General features: G+C 39.5%; 1 protein-coding gene across 2 annotated transcripts in view; it reads left to right on the plus strand.

Moving 5' to 3' along the window:
* MORC4 (MORC family CW-type zinc finger 4) overlaps window positions 1-17136 on the plus strand; it is a 52206-nt gene extending 35070 nt beyond the window's left edge. The window contains exons 12-17 of one of the 2 annotated variants that reach the window (XM_040468503.1): window positions 676-744; window positions 1148-1199; window positions 2569-2744; window positions 14624-15317; window positions 15613-15896; window positions 16202-17136. In XM_040468503.1, the coding sequence (XP_040324437.1) occupies window positions 676-744; window positions 1148-1199; window positions 2569-2744; window positions 14624-15317; window positions 15613-15896; window positions 16202-16355 (1429 nt within the window). In that variant the 3' untranslated portion in view covers window positions 16356-17136. The remainder of the gene's footprint in view (window positions 1-675; window positions 745-1147; window positions 1200-2568; window positions 2745-14623; window positions 15318-15612; window positions 15897-16201) is intronic. The other variant, XM_040468504.1, reaches the window with a different exon arrangement.
* Window positions 17137-17587: the final 451 nt, after the last annotated feature.

Here is a 17587-nt window from a genome sequence, read left to right on the forward strand (position 1 = left end):
TATTTGTTCCTAGGACTGCTTTTGATCTTTGAATACACTTTCTAGTACTCCTTTTAGTGTTAACTCCTAAAATTCTCTTCCTTGTGCTTTACATATAACAGATGTCTTTCAATTTATAGAATCCTCCTTTCTCTCCTCTTTGCTAATCTGTTGTGTGGTTTTTGCAGTGTAAGCTCCTAATCCCTTATTGTTTCTCTCTCTCATAGCCTTTGATTTTCTCCAGGCATCATCACCTAGTTTAGGGATTCTTGTGCTTCTAAACTGCACTTTGGGAATTACTTTCTTAGTAAACAAGAGGCAAAAGACCCAGGTTCTACTGTTAACAATAATCTCTGTATGGAACCTCAAAAAGGTCTCTCATGAAACTCACTGTGTAAAAATAAAGATTATGCTTCTTGCTGTCCACCATAATAGGAACTTTGTAGCTGTCATATACTTTGAATGTCATGGGAGAAAGGTGATATATGCACCAAAAGAATTAGATGATGCCTTGAAATAAGAATTGCTACATGTTAACCTGCATACAGGTTTTGTGATGTGGGTGGAATCTGAACTCTGTGAGGTTAGAGGTTGTTAACCTCAATGACCTATCTTGTCATAGTTGTAAGGAAAGTAAAGGGTAAAACTGAAAAGCACATTTTGTTTCCAAAAGATGATTTCTTCTCTGTACTGCAGGAGATGCTCTGTTCCAGAGGAGCAAGAACTCAGCGATGAAGACCTGTACTTGAACAAAGCCAAGAAACAGTTGAGTATACTTAAGGTTCTAGATGATAAGGTAGAGGGCCTGACTCTAATAGGACAGGGGACCTTTGAGAAGAGAGATTTTTTTTTCTTTTTTGATTTTTAACTATTTCCCTCTCACTTCTCTATTCTACCAGTTCTTTATTCCTGCTGATCATCACCTGAGTGTCTAATTAGTGATTGTCTTTAGTCTCTCACCTTCCCCTCTCTGTCTCTTGTTTGATGGGACATTTGAACTCTCTCTTAAGTAGCAGAGTTTAGGAAGGCACCCTCAGTTATTCAGTGAGGCCCACACTATTTTTAAATTGGTAGGAACATTATATATAACCTAAATCTGCAATTGGTAATCCATTTCAGATGGAGAAATTTCATGAATGAACTAAATAGCACTTTTATCTTCTCCTAGAGATCAAGCTCTTGAGAAGAAGAAGCTGCCAGTGGACAGTGAGAACCACCAGGTGAGAGACAGCCCATCGTCTTTTTTTTCTCACATGAAATTTTCCCCAACAGAGGACATAGGTGGAAGGAAGCAACAATCTTGAAAGCTGCATAAAAATCATGAAACATTTCTCCTGGTGGTCTTTTTTTCTGTTGAATCTTTTGATTTTGCTTTGATCTCCTGTTACTGATGTTCAGATCGCCAAAAATAGAAGAGCCAAATCATATATTTCCCAGATTGGGATTACATACTGATTCTGGACAGTGTGAATATCACTTTCAATGTCACAGAATATTCAGGGTTGCATTCCATTCTCATACAGGCTGCTCCTGTTGAGTGTCAGTTTTTTCCTCAATCTCCTTTCTTCCAGGATTCAGGGGTGATTCCTTCCTCCTTCCTCTTGGGAAGAAGGGTTGGTTCTTTGTGCCCCTGCCCTCTCCCCGCTTTCAGGCTGGCTGGCTTTATAAAGACTCTGCTGTTTTGAATTTTCAGGAGCACTGTCTCTCGGACATGGTTGCCCAGCTCCGGACGCTGAAGGGTGCAATAAGGTTGGCCGTCCTCTCAGGGACACTCCTTTCCTGACAGCCACCATAGCACCCATGTATCTTCCCCACCCAACCTTGCCTTTCTGCATGATTGTCCTCTTGACCCTCTTTCCCAGAGATATCTGCTAGTCGCATGTTAGATTCACCTTCTACCCACTCAATCAGGGTAGGTCAGACTGGTGAGGATAGAGGCAATTTATTCTTCTTCTGACATCCTACCGAAACCCGGGTATATGAATACACAGGTTTCAGACCCTAATGTCTTGGCTTAGTAGTCTGATCTGGAGATTGGGAGATTTCCTGGGACCGCCCTGTCCTCATTCAGTTTGCCTTCCCATGACATCCCTCCACCTTCATCATCTGTACTGTCTTCATAAGCTGGCTCTTCCACAAGATCTTAGATGCATGTCTCTGTGTGTGTGCATTGTGGATATACATTAGTCTCTCGCATGCATTTCTCCAAAACCAGCACTGACACTCGCTGCAATGCTTATTCCTTCCACCCCTGCCAGCATCACAGATTTCAGAGGAGTGAAAACCCAGCCTTAAAACTGGGTCACAGGAGAGAATTAGGTGGTGATTAGGGGGCCTGGGTTTTATGTTGTGGGTGGGATGACTGTAGGAGCTAATAAGTGAGTTGGGGAGGTCTGTCCAGCTGATAAGGTTATAACTGAACTGGGTTCAGTGTTCTAGTGTACATTACCATGTGCTGTTTGTTTTGTGTAAGAAACCAGTTTCTTTTTATTTGGCCAAGTGTTTTCTCCAAGCATCAGAAGGATTGACTCATCCTTTGGTATTTCATTTGAAATTAGGATTTTTATGAATCATTTCTCTCTTTGCTAGGTGTTCACTAATCCACTGAGGATTCCTGCTATTCAAGATATGGAAGAATTGAACAATAAGACAATTGGATATGAGGGAATTGATAGTCCTAGCCGGCCTCCATCTGTTGGAGAAGAAAGCAGGACACCTTCTCTTCAGCTTAAGCCTCTGGATTCCAGTATTTTTCAGTTTTCCAGGTGGGTAAAACATAGTCTCTCTTCAATAGTAAACCTCAGGTCCATTTTCCTGTAAAGTAGGTATGGTTATTGTGTTTATGTGTATGTTTCTCCTAAGGCCTAGCATGGAACTCAGATGGAGAAATACCATTTGGAGCTGATAGACTTGTGTGTTGCATGTACTTCCAATTTTTTTGACATTACACCTGCTATGTCAAGTCTGTCTGTCTCTTTTGAGCTAGTCATCTGACAAATACTCATTTATGTATTATGTCTTCACATTATGTTGGGAACTATGTGAGTGAAATAACGGGCGTAAAAACTCTTTGAAAAGCATAATATGCAATCCAGATATAAGGGAGTGGTACCTAGATAAGCATTACTTCTCTCCTTACATTTAGTCCTATAGTGCCCCGTAGGCCTAACATGTCTGTCACATATAAATAATAATGATTAGAAGTTTGTGTCAGTATTGGTATGAGTTTAGTCAGGGTCTTCCCATGTCCATCTTCTAGCACCTCCTCAGTACGATTTTGTTCATCTTTATAACAGGAAGAAGCATACCTTTCCTTTTTCTTAAATAATAGGAGTGTTTGAAGTGCTGAAAGATACAACTGCCCCTCTACTACCATGAAACTGGAACTCAGGGCTCCTAATTATGACTTGCCTTCTCCTCTCTACTATGCTTCTCACTTCTGGCAGGGCCAAACCATAAGGCAGATAACAGAGTTGCTCTCTAAAAGTAGAAACTTCTGCAGTCATCAGTAATGTGATGATTATATAAAGGGTTGTTTTCTTAGGTGGGTCTCTTCAGCTTCTCATCTAGATAGACATCTCTGCATGTGTGCAGGTCCCCTATTCTGTGATTCTTCACAATTAAGCCCCATAGATAATGGAAGAATCGTGTGACCCCCCTTCCATCCCCCACCCCTGAATATGAGCAGAAAGTCTCAAGAGGAAGTAAGCTATTAGGAGTAAAACTAACACAATGCTAAAGGAATTAAATGAGAATCTGTATGAAATCATCTAGAACAGTGCCTTGGAAGATAATAGGTATTCAGTAACTAATGTTAAATCTGAGTGATACTGAAGGAGCAATTTCTAAGATTGAACTGTGCCACAAAATATGATCCATTCAGTCTCAGGGCCTTGAGTCTAATTCAACTCTGTTCCTATCCATTGTTTTCCAACTCCCATTGTATATTGGGAGGGATAGACAGTAAAGTGTTGTGTGTTTTCAAAGCACATTGTTATCTCTCTACTTTGATTTCCCTGAGATGGTCACGCACCCAAATTGCCACTGCCGTATCAATGTTTCATTGCCCTTGCAGGCTATTCTTTCCCTTCTGTGACAACTTTTCCTTTTGCTTCAGTGTTTGTTTTGTTACTCTAGAGTGGTTTCTGGTAATCTGAAGGAGATTGCAAATGCTGATATATATATATGTGGTGTGTGTGTGTGTGTGTGTGTGTGTGTGTGTGTGTGTGTGTATTTTATGAGTGCAGTATGGCAGTACATCCATTGGGTGGCATACTTCCATCATCCTTTAATGGGATTTCCGTATGAGTTTATGGAGCTGCTATATCTAGATTTGGGTTTTGGCTATAGAGGATAGGTAAAGTACTTCAATCATGTGTAATTTCAATTTGACAATAATATTCTTTCAAGGGAAAGAGATACGTGATAATTGATGCTGCTAACGTTATGTTTTATGTAAGGTCGGTAAGATGATTTTGTCATTTTAAGCTACATGTATAAAGGGATTCAGATTGATTGCAAAGAGTCTGCCTTTTTATAGGGAAAAATGAAGGTACACAAGAGTTTAGTAAAATTTACAGGGTTTTCTTGGTAAAACAGTGTTTGAAATAATAGGTTTATTCAGGAGTTACAAAGGTCCCTGTTATTATCAAAACCTAAAGCTAATAAGGCTCCTTGGGTCGTGCAGTACAGCTCTCCAACTCTAGATAAAATAAAGCCCACAGTATCCTACAGAGTTATTTAAAGTTCTAGTGGAGTACAGGGCTCCAAAGGTGTCATTGGAAATAACTTTGTGAGTTTTCACAAACCAGCAAGGGGATGGGAGGACTTGCAGTAAAGAATAGGTTCAGCCAGTATGTAAGCAGGCATAATCGTTTAGCATATTTTTGTTAAAGGAATTGGTCCTTTTTTCTTTATTCATTCTGCATATATTTGAGTGCTTGCTGAATGAAGGGTGGTGTTCTTTTTTTGGTTTATTTATCTATTTTTGAGAGAGAGAGGGAGGGACAGAGAGAGACAATCCCAAGCAGATTCCACACTATCAACACAGAGCCCAACGCAGGGCTCAATCTCATGAACTGTGAGACCATGACCTGAGCCAAGATCAAGAGGCAGACACTCAACTGACTGAGCCATTCAGGCGCCCCTGAAAGGCAATGTTCTAAGGCAGTAATGGAATGAACAATGAAGGAACTTATGGTAAAGTTATATATGTAAGGATCTCCAATATATGCTACTTTTCATTAGGTGTGATACAAACTTAAGGTCTAAAGTATCCATTAGCATATGGACAAAGGAGAAAATCAGTGGCTGTAATTCATTTAGCTATTTAGAGACCCTTTGAATAAACTATATGTCAAAGGCTAATTATAATTCATGTTTTGAAAGGATAACAAAAAATACCATCCAAATGACACTGCAATAGCTGAAGGAGAGGAAGAAAGACATTCTAATATGTTTAAACGAATTTTTGAAACAACAAATACAGGTAGAACTAGAAGACCAGTTTTATAAATGAGTAAGGTTGATTCAGCAGCTAGTATTAATATTTTAAAAGATGATCTTTGAGAGTAACTTCCAGACTGGAGAAATGAGGAGTGTGATGGACTCTTTCATGAACAAATAACAATTTAACTGGAAAATATTATTAAACAGTAAAAACAATCATTTGGAGTTCCTAGAAATGGTCCTAGAGGCATACAGAAATATTCAATCAAGAAAATCTATGAAATCTCAGATACAACAGCAACAGTCTTCAACATTTAGCTTGTTCTCACTCACCCCCTTCCGAGCTATATTTTACAAAAACTTCTCAGGGAGCTCTAATGCAGGTGGGTATGATCCAGAAGTTCTTTCCCTAGCTCCCAGTCTAGAGCTATGGTTTCACGTGGGAGGAATAGGCCTCTGATATTTCTCATCTCCCCCAGTTCTGTCATGCAGAAGCTCTATTCCAGGCAGACTCAAAAGGAATAGGTCTCTCTTCTATGTAGTCCCCACTCAGGGGAAGCACTCACGTAGCATGTAGAGATAGTATGTTGACAATACTGGACTCCTATTGCTCTACACCCAGCTTGCTTATAGGGCAGAGGTTCATGCCTGAAGAAGCAAGCCAAAAAACATCACCCAGCACCCATTCATAAAGAAAATTTTCTTTTCTTTATGCCACTTGTGCACAATGGCACTGAGGCTCTGCTTAGGAAGAGGCCTTAAAGATGAAGAACTCCTTAGTTCTGCCCAAAGGAGCTGACTTTATGTGGAACAGATCATGGAGAACTCCATTCATAAAAGCATTGTCAAAAATAATGGAGGGGCGCCTGGGTGGCTAAGTCGGTTGAGCAGCCAACTCTTGATTACCGTTCAGGTCATCATCCCAGGGTGATGGGATTGAGCCGCATGCATGTCAGGCTCCGCCCTAAATGTGGAGCCTGTTTTAAGATTATCTCTCTCCCCTTCTGTCCCCCTCCCCTTCCCTGTCCTACTCATGCTGTCTTTCTTTCTCTAAAATTTAAAAAAAAATGGAAATCTTGGTGAGCCTTAATTAAGAGGACACTCATAGCTCCATGATACAAGTTACAACAAGAAAGATGACTGAGCAGTCAGAAGTTTGATAACAGAGAAAACCAAGAAAAAAGTCAAGAAGACCTCTTCTGGGATCATAGCCCTAGGATTAGGAAGGCTGTGCATAAGCATAAGGCTGCATTTACTCTAGAGCAATCAAACTAGGACATAAGGTGGACTTTAAAGCAGCCCTCAAGCCTCACACAGATCAAACAACAAAGAACAGGGCTCTCACTGGCACTAAGGGCGTAAGCACAACCTATAACCACTGGCTGAACAGTAAGCTTTTCTGACCCATGGGCAATTCCTAGGAAACCAGGCTTAAAAATAAATCACACTTTTCCTGGTAGACTGGAAGACTGTGTGCATGCTCAAAGTTGTGTCCTCTCAAAGGTGATTAGAAAGGGAAAATCCAAGCTGCTACTATCTGGCTGAATGTGGGGTAGAAACAGATTCCTTGAACTGTGATAGCAGCCTCCAAGCCAATGGTACCATACATGAAATAGTAAAAGCTAAAAATCTAACTGGATAAGAGGGCTTAAGCATAATCTTTGACCAGTAAAGGGGCCTATGTTGACCCAAGGGTGACTCTTAGGTTGTCAGGTAAAAGGTAAAAACCAAGAAGAAATCTGAACAGGAACATCAGAGGCTGCATACTGCAGAGGAAATAGATTTCATGGAGTCAGTTCAGCCAAGTCACTAAATAAACAACCAAGCAAACAACAACAGTATCAACTACTCTGGGAGATGGGATCAGTATCTAGAGTTGTTATGCTGTGTTATCTAAAATATCCAATTGTTGGGGTTCCTGGCTGGCTTTGTTGGTGGAGCATGAGACTATTGACCTCAGGGTTGTAAGTTTGAGCCCCACATTGACTATAGCAATTACTTAAAAATAAGAAACCTTAAAAAAAAAAATATCCGGTGCCTGGGTGGCTCAGTGGGTTAAGCGTCGGACTCTTGGTTTCAGCTCAAGTCATGATCTTGTGGTTTCATGAGTTCAATTCTGGCATTGGGCTCTGTGCTGGCAGTGTAGAGCCTGCTTGAGATTCTCCCTCTCTCTATCTCTGCCCCTCCCCTGCTCGCGCTGTGTCTGTCTCTCTCAAAATAAATAAAGTTTAAAAAATTTCCAATTGTCAACAAAAATTTATGAGACATGCAAAGAAACAGGAAAGTGTGACCTGTACATAAGAAAAAAGCAAATAATAGAAACTGCCCTTAAAGAGATCCAGATGTTTGATTTAGCAAAGACTTCAAAGCATCCATTGTAAATATGTTCAGAGAACTAAAAGGAGAGCATGTCTCATCAACTAGAGAATATCAATAAAGGGGAAAGTTATCTATACCTACATCTGTCTCTGTTTCTATATCTGTATCTATATCTATATATTTTATATGTAAATACATATATAAAAGAACCAAATGGAAATTCTGGAGGTGAAAAGTGTAGTAACTAACATGAAAATTTCACTAAAAAGACTCAAAAGTACATTAGAGTTGGCACAAGATAATTAGCAGACTTGAAGATATATCAGTTGGCACAAAATAATTAGCAGACTTGAAGATATATCAATTATAGATTATGCCATCTGAAGAACAGAGAGAAAAAAGAATGAAGAAAAATGAACAGCACCTCAAAAGAAATGTGGGACACCATTAAGTACACTAACATCTGCAGAGTAGGAGATACAAGAAGAAAAAGGGTAGAAAAAATATTCAAAGAAATAACGGCTGAAAACCTCCCCACTTTGATGAAAACCATTAATCTACACATCCAAGAAGCTTAGCAAATTCAAAATAGGACAAATGCAAGGAGATTCACAGTCAGACATAGCATAGTGAAAATATTGAAAGCCAAGGGCAAAGAGAAAATCTCTAAAGCAGAAAGAGAAAAATACTCATCATGTACAAGAGAATCCCAGTAAGATTAACAGCTGACTTCTCATTAAAACAGTGGAAACTAGAGGGCAGTAGGATCACATATTCAAGGTAGTAAAAGAAGAAAGAGTGTGAGGCCAGAATCTTAAATCCAGGAAAACTATCTTTATAAAATGAAGGTGAAATAGATACATCCTCACATAAACAAAAGCAGATGAAATTTGTTTCTACAAAACTGCCTTTCAAGAAATACTCAAGGGAGTTCTTTAGGCTGAAAGCAAGTGATACCCGATAGTAATTCAAATTCACATGAAAAAATAAAAGAGCACTGGTAGTGGTATCTAATTAATTATAAAAGACAATAGAATAGCATTTTTCCTGTTTCTATCTTTAATTAAAGAATAATTTCACAAAACAATATGTATATATTTGTATATAATTTTATGTACATATATAACCTTATTGTTGGGCTCATCTACAGATGTAAAATGTTTGCCAATAATAGCACAGAGGAGGTGAGTGGGAGCAAAGTGGTATTGGAGTAAGGAAATAACACCATAGTTAAGAAATGAAGAAAATTTTAAATGGAAAAATAAGGTTGATTTAGCAAACTCTGTAAACATTATCAATATGCAATTGCTCTGCTTCTCTCAGCTTCCTCAAAAGACATAACATTACATAAAACAATAATATGTCGTTAGATTTGTAAATGTTAAATGAGAAAATATCCACATAACATAAAAAGAGAAACAGTAGAGGAAGAAAGGAACAAAGAATGCATGACACATGTAGAAAACAGAAAGCTAAGTAGCAGATGTAAATTCTGTCATTTCAATAATAAATATGACAACTTTTAACTATCCAATCAAAAGACAGAAATTATCAGATTAGATTTTTTAAATGTCTAAATATACAGGAGACACACTTTAGATTCGGAAATACAAATAGGTTGAAAATAAAAGGATGGAAACAGATATATCATGCAAACAGCAATCAGAAGAGAGCTTCAGTGGTTATGCTACCATCAGACAAAATAGACCTGACTTTTTAAAAAGTTTTTATTTATTTTGAGAGAGAAAGTGAGAGAGAGGGAGCAAGCACGAGCAGGAGAGGGGCAGAGATAGAGGGAGAGAGAATACCAAGCAGGCTCTGCACTGTCAGCACAGAGCCTGTTGTGGGGTTTGATCTCACAAACCAGGAGATCATGACCCAAGCTGAAATCAAGAGTGCAGCACTTAACTGACTTGAGTCACCCAGGCACCCCAAGACAAAATAGACTTTAACCAAAAAAAAAAAAAATGTTACTAGATATAAAGGGACACTTCATAATGATAAAGTTCATTAAGAAGATGTAATAATTATACCTAAATATGGACCTAACAACAGATCCCCCAAAATACGTGAAGGAAAAGCAGACAGGATTGAAGGGAGAAATAAATACCAATAATGGTTGGAGACTTCAATGCCCCACCTTCCATAATGGGTATAAGATCAACAAGGAAGTAGAGGAATTGAAGAATGCCATAAACCAACTGGACCTGATGGACACATATGGAACACTTCACCCCCAAAAAAGCATGATGCATATTCTTCTCAAGTGCACATGGAATATTCTCCAGGTCAGACTATGTGTTAGACCATGGGGAAAAAAAGGCTCGACAAATTGAAAGTATTGATAGCATACAAAGGATGTCCTTCAGTCGCATTGGAATTAAATTAGAAATCAACAACAGAAGGAAATTTGGGAAATTCACAAATATGTGGCTATTAAACAACACTTCAGAATAACAGATGAGTAAAAGGAGAGCTCACAAGGGAAATTAGAAAATATCTTGAGATTAAAATGAAAATAAAGTATATCAAAACTTATGGAATGAAGCTAATGCACTCCAAGAGAAAATTATATTTGTAAATGCTCATTTTAAAATTGTAGGAAGACCTCAAGTCAATAACCTAAACTTCCACTTGAAGAAACTACAAAAACAAGAGCCAGCTAAACTCACATCAAGCAGAAAGAAAGAAATAACACAGATCAGAATGGAAATGAAATAGAGAGTAGAAATACAATACAGAAAAATCAGTGGAAGCAAAAGTCAGGTCTTTGAAGAAAAAAAAAAACAAAACAATTCCTAGAAGAAAGCTTTGACATTGGCCCTAGAAACATTTTTCTCAATATGTCTCATCAGGCAAGGGAAACAAAAGCAAAATTAAACTATTGGGACTACACCAAAATAAAAAGCTTTTGCATAGTGAAGGAAACCATTAACAAAATGCCAAAGCAACCTACTGAATGGGAGAAGGTGTTTGCAAATTATCCTATAAGGGGCCTAATATCCAAAATATGTGAAGAACTTATACAACACCAAAAACACCCACAAATAACTTGATTAAAAAATGGGCAAAGGACCTGAATAGACATTTTTCCAAAGAAGACATACAAATGGCCAACAGACACATGATGCTCAACATCACTAATCATCAGGAAAAGGCAAATCAAAACCACAATGAGATACCACACTACACCTGTCAAAATCAAAAAGAGCAGAAATAATAAGTGTTGGCAAGGATGTGGAGAAAAAGTAACCTTCATTCACTATTGGTGAGAATGCAGATCGGTGCACCACTATGGAAAACAGTATGGCGTTTCCTCAAAAATTTTAAAAATGAATTACCATATGATCCAGTAATTCCACTGATGGGTATTTACCCAAAGAAAATAAAAACACTAATTTGAATAAATAATATGCAGCCCTATGATTACTGAAGCATTATTTACAGTAGCTTGCCATGTGCAACACTAGAGGGTATAATGCTAAGTGAAGTCACTTAGTCAAAGAAGTCAAAGAAAAGATAAATATCCTATAATTTCACGCATATGTGGAATTTAAGAAACAAAATAAGCAAACAAAAAAGAGACAAAGAAAAAAAGACAAAGGAAAAACAGACTCTTAAATATAGAGAATAAACTGGTGGTTGCCAGGGGATGTGTGGTGTGGAATGGATGAGATAGATTAAAGGGATTAAGAGTATGCTTTTCTTGATGAGCACTGAGTAATGTATAGAATTGTTGAATCGTTATATTGTATACCTTAAACTAATATAACACTGTATGTTAATTATACTTCAAGTAGCCACCAAAAATTAAGAAAACAGTAAAATGATTCTATTTACAGTAGCCTCAAAAATGAAGTATTTAGGAATAAATTTAACAGAAGTGCAAGAACGACTTGGGAACTGAAAACCATAAAATATTGCTGAATGAGATTAAAGGCCTAAATGAATGGAAAGACATTTCGTGTTTATGGATCAGAAGATGTAATGTTGATAAGAGGTCAGTACTCCTCAAATTGAGCTACAGATTCGATGCAGTCCCTATCAAAATATCAGCTTGTTCTTCTGCAGACAGACCTTTGAGGGCTATGACAAAAAGAAGAAAGAAAATGAGAAGAAACTATGCAGTTGGAGAAGAATTCCTGCTATTCAAACCCTATATTAATCTTTACTAAAATGAGTGACTCCAGGTCTAGAATAAGAATCAATCCCTAAAGGGAAGAACCAGACCTTAATTTACAGAGCTAGTAAGTACTTATAGAACCAATAAGTAATATCCACCGATTTTTCTCTCATTCACATAATAGTTTCTTTTTGATTTCCTCTTATATGCAAAGTTTTGTTCCTTCATTCCCATCTAGCACAGTTAGTTAAGCTCTCTTCGGTTAAGGAGTTTCTACTTTGGTACTTTAGTAGGGAACTTACAAGAGACACATAGGCATGCTGTAAAAAGTGATATACATTATAATAGAGCGCTAAGGTGCTATGGGAATTCAGGAGTAGCATTTGAGCTGGTCAGACTTGCAGTGTTGGGTAGGAGAAGGGCATTCCAATCAAAAGAAGCAGCATGAGAAATCATGGGACATTTCTTTTGTCTGGTGTTCTTGAAGGGAGGTAATGAGAGAGCAGCTAGGGCCAAATTATGTCCTAGCTCTGTCACTGACTAGCTGCAGTTAGTGCAGTCAGTGCTGTCACTGACTAGAGAAAGTTAACATCTCTAGGTCTGCGCATCCTCTTCAAAAAATGCAGATAATACCACCACCTACTTCAGGGTTATTGGAAAAATTAAATGAGACCATACACATTAAGCACCTGTCACACTGTCTGGCACAGAGTAAGTGCTAAATAATTGTTTCTTCTGTTTTGGAGTCCACTCCAAATGAACTAAGCTAAAGCATACCAAGCTAAGGCATTTGAACTTTTCTGTTGTGGGGAGCAGTACATAAAAATTTCAATTAATGGTATAACATAATCAGAGTAACACCTTAGGAAGATTAACTTGGCAGCAGGTAATCTGGAGATGAGAGAAGGGGAGACTGGAGGAAGCCACTGCAGTAATTCAGGAGAGGTAATGTGAGCTTGAACTTGAGTATTGATAGTAGTAGAACTATATGAAATTACTGAGAGTTTGCTGGTGTCATAACACATATCAGAAACATAGGGGAGGGAACAGGTTTAAAAATGAAAATGGAAAGGCCAGTTTTATACATTGTGAGGTACAGGTGGGACCTCCAGGAAGGAATGAGTGATGGGCAATTAGAAATTCAGTACTAGAAATCAGGGCTGGGGAAATGACTTTAGAGTTACTGACCAGAGGTTATAGCCAACAGGTTGTATGAAGTTACCAAAGAAAAGAGAGAAGAGAAGTGAATTAAGGACAGAACCCTTAGAGGTAGGAAAATGAAGAGAAGGCAGATCATTTGACTTTCATTGCCTTTCATAAAACTTTGGGTGTTGCTATCCAGTATCCCATAACTTTCCTTCATGAAGACCTCTGAACTGACTGCTTTTTTTTATTTTTAAAAAAATTTTTAAGGTTTATTCATTTCTCAGAGACAGAGCATGAGCGGGGGAGGGGCAGAGAGAGAGTGGAAGACACAGAATCTGAAACAGGCTCCAGGCTCTGAGCTGTCCACACAGAGCCCAATGCAGAGCTCGAACTCTTGGACCATGAGATCATGACCTGAGCCAAAGTAGGACACTTAACTGACTGAGCCACCCAGGTACCCCTGAACTGACTGCTTTACTATCTTCCTCAACGCTGCAGCTAAATGGGCCGTCTGCAGTGGCCCTTGCGCATGTTATATAGATGGATCCATGTGTTCTCACATTGCCCACAAATACTTTGGCTTTCCCCCAAAGGTTGACACAGCAAGATCTATTAAGATGCAGACCAGTTTTCTTCCTGAGTGAACACTAGTTTTGAAGAACATTCATGGTGCTATAAGAAGCTAATGTTTGAGATGTCTTACGGATGTTGCCAAAAATTGCAGAGGAAACCTAGTGGCCTCAAAATACTGTGAGGTGGCCCATCCTACTGTGAGGTCCCCATCCTACTGCATGATTTTAAATTGCCTACGGATTTCATGGTGCAAGTTTGTTTTGTTAATTCCTTCAACAGTCAGTGCACATAGCAGCCAGAAATGGAAGGTGACTCAAGATTACTGTCCTGCACTTTCCTGAAGAAATGAGGGAGTGCCTGTTTGCTGTGACAGAGGGGAGTTCTTTTGCCCTAAGAGGGAAATGACTTGAATTGGCCGATTCAATTTGTTCCTGACTAGCACCCTGTGTTTTAATTAACTTTTACAAGTGAATAATGGGCAATAACCACAATCCAGTTGGCTGGCAAAGGAACTGTATGGTGTTCTCTTGCAATATAAAAAAAATATGTCTAAGTCTTTGATACTGGAAGGTTTTTGTGACACTTTAAAATTAACGAGCTGGCTTGGTTTTCCTCCACATACTCTGCGGGGCTTTTTATGACCTTTTTTCCATTCTTGTGTTAAGGGATTTTGCATGTGTATTTTTTGTTTTTTCTGCCTTTCCTTGCATTTTGGGACCTCCTAAGTCAGTCTGGTTTCAATCCTATTTTCAGAATTCTTACCAAGGTCAATCTGGTCTTGTTATATCCAGATGCTCACCCTCCTACCTTTTGATTTCAGCTGTCCCTTCAGACCGATTGCTATCTCAGCACGTCGCATGAGTTGAAGGGTTTGGAGTTTGGGGGTTGAGTTATATTCCTAACTTGAAATGCTCTGTGGATAAAAGCTCAAGTCAGTTTTAATGCAGGAAATTTGGAGAGAGGCTCCACAGGATTAAGAATATATTTAGCTTGTATTGTGACAGCTTAAAATTTAATTTCCTCTTCTTCTTGCAGTAAGTACAAATGGATCCTGGGAGAGGAGCCGGCAGAGAAACGAAGAAGGCTCCATAGTGAGAGGACAACACCTCCTCTAGATTATTCCATGCCTGGCCCTTACAGGAGGGTTGAGGCAGCTGTCACCTACCCAGATGGGGAGAACAGCCATGATAAATCCAGTTCTGAGAGAAGCACACCACCGTACCTTTCCCCAGAATACCCAGAAGCAGGCAAGAGTACCAGTCAAAGTAGGGAGGTCTCTGTTCTGTATTCAGGGGCCCAAGACCAACACCAGGGGTCCCTGCTCCCTGAAGAATTAGAAGATCAGATGCCAAGATTGATAGCAGAAGAGTCTAACAGAGGCAGCACAAACATAAACAAGGAGGAAGTGAACAAGGGACCTTTTGTAGCTGTCGTGGGTGTCGCAAAAGGTGTTAGAGATTCAGGAGCTCCCATTCAGCTGATCCCTTTTAACAGAGAGGAGCTTGCTGAGAGAAGAAAAGTGGTTGAATCCTGGAGCCCAGTGCCTTATTCCTCTGTGGCCTCTGTCAACACCCCTGCTGCAGCCACTGGGGAGAAGGGACAAGGTTATGAGGAGAGTGGAGAGCGCAGTACGCCAAAGACGAAGAACCAAAGAGAGCTGGAAGAACTGAAAAGAACCACAGAAAAACTGGAACGTGTTTTGGCCGAAAGGAATTTGTTCCAGCAAAAGGTTAGGGCACCCCTTAACGCTAGGATATAAGACCTTATTTTAACCAAGGGACCAGACAGTTGGAGCTCTGATGGTTTCGTGTCCTGAGGCCTTTAAACACAAGAAGCTATTGAGTCATTCTGTGCTGGGTCTCAGATTGAATGGGCCCAAATGGGCTTCCCTCCCGTATTTGGGGATTGAGAAGGCCCATAAGTAGAATATGGATAGAGAAATTACAGAGTGAATTTATCAGGGGCAATCCAGGGCACTCTCATAGCATGTGGGGGTCATTGAATTTCTGTTTCTTGGACTGCAGGTGGAGGAGCTGGAACAGGAGAGAAATCACTGGCATTCTGAATTCAAGAAAGTCCAAAATGAATTGGTGACCTATACTACCCAGGAGACAGAAGGCTTGTACTGGAGCAAGAAACACATGGGCTATCGCCAAGCTGAATTCCAGATTCTGAAGGCTGAGCTGGAGAGAACCAAGGAGGAAAAGCAGGAGCTCAAAGAGAAACTGAAGGAGACAGAGACACACCTAGAAGTGCTGCAGAAGGCTCAGGTCTCCTACCGGACCCCAGAGGGAGATGACCTAGAAAGGTTAATTACTAGGGTTTAGTTATCAGCTTGTGAGTGCTAATGGGAAGCATCCCTGAAGAACCCCAGTCACTGGCCATAGATAAGGGCGGAAGCCTTAATTAATGCATAGGCCACTAAGGATCAAGGAATTACTTAGAGAGCTGCAGTCAGTCTCCCCGTGCTTTGTGGCACTGTGCTTTCTTCTTTCTGTCTAGCTAATGAAAACCTAATTGTTGAGAAATGTAGGCCCGTTTGTAAGGAGCTTCATTTTGTTGTTGGCTAATGACTTCATGTCATCTCTTCTGCCCCCTCACTCCATCATACAGGGCTTTGGCAAAGCTTACGCGGCTGCGTGTCCATGTCAGCTATCTCCTTACTTCTGTCCTCCCTCACTTGGAGCTTCGTGAGATCGGGTTTGACTCAGAACAAGTGGATGGGATCCTGTATACGGTGCTGGAGGCAAATCACATACTGGATTGAGCACCAGACTTACTACTCTATACACCCTCCTTTACCCTACTCTACTTTATTCTCCTCTCTTTTCTCTTCTTCTCTCCTCTCTATCCCTCCTCTCTCTCTCTCTCTCTATTCCTCCTCCCTCTCTCTCTCTCTCTGTCTCTCTCTCTCTCTCTCTCTCACCTTTATGCCTTATGTAGAGGATCTTTGAGTAAATCCTGGCTCTTACTCAGTCTGCTTCTTACTCAGTTTTGGTGTGGAGAAAGAGGCTAGTTGATGGGCTTTCAGGACTTCCAGGAACAGAAAAGCAATAGTCACCAAGCCAGATGACCTGAAAGCTATAATTTTCATGATGTAGATACTTGGCCTGTTTTATATCCTTTCCTAAATGGTTTGTATTCATTTAGGTGAAAGCCAGCAAATATTGGGTCCAACGCAGTAGGTGTTTGGGGATAAATTAAGAAATATAACTCATGGTTTCAGCCTTCAAGGATCTTACAACCTAGTTGGAAGCACAGGACACACACCAGGTCAACTAACTTGTACAAGGGAGTGGTACAAACATGACAGAAGCATTCTGGGGGCGAGGGGAGGAAGTTGAAGGAAGGCATCACATCAGATATGGGACCTAAACTAAGATTTGTTTAAAGCACTAGCATGATCACATTGTTAACAGTGGTCATTCTTTAGGTGGTAGGACCATGGTTGGTATTTTTTCTTCCTGCTTTCTTCCTGCCTTTTTCACATTTTCTATAATAAACCTGTTACTCTTATATTGGAAAAAATAAATTGTTTTAAAAAAGAATGAGTAGGTTTGGATTTAGATATCAGATGAAAGACTCTGTTTAACATATAAGGTAATTTTATATTTATAATTTATGTTATATTTAGCATTACCTCTGGAAAATAACATGAACAAAAGCATGGAAGATGCTAGAATGTGAAAAATATGGTTTTTTTGGCAGAAGTGATGGGCTCATGTAAAGGAAACTAAGGTCAAATCGTGACCATCTACCCACCCTCACGTGGTATTTGCATTTTGATAAAGAGTTCTTGAAAAAAATGTCCAGGGCACAAATGTAAAAATATATATATACCACCAAACTGTGAGATTTCAGGTAGTGCGGGGAGCTATTTTAGAGCAGGGAGATCTATTTGATATTCCTCAGAATACACCATCTACCTACTCCTGGTCTAGTGCTGAGTAAGGGGTTGATCTCATACTATCAAGAATAGTAAAACCTATACTCTTGTAA

This window comes from Herpailurus yagouaroundi, unplaced genomic scaffold (assembly GCF_014898765.1).
Source record: "Herpailurus yagouaroundi ecotype Mexico unplaced genomic scaffold, PumYag 67700, whole genome shotgun sequence".
Classification (NCBI taxonomy): domain Eukaryota; kingdom Metazoa; phylum Chordata; class Mammalia; order Carnivora; family Felidae; genus Herpailurus; species Herpailurus yagouaroundi.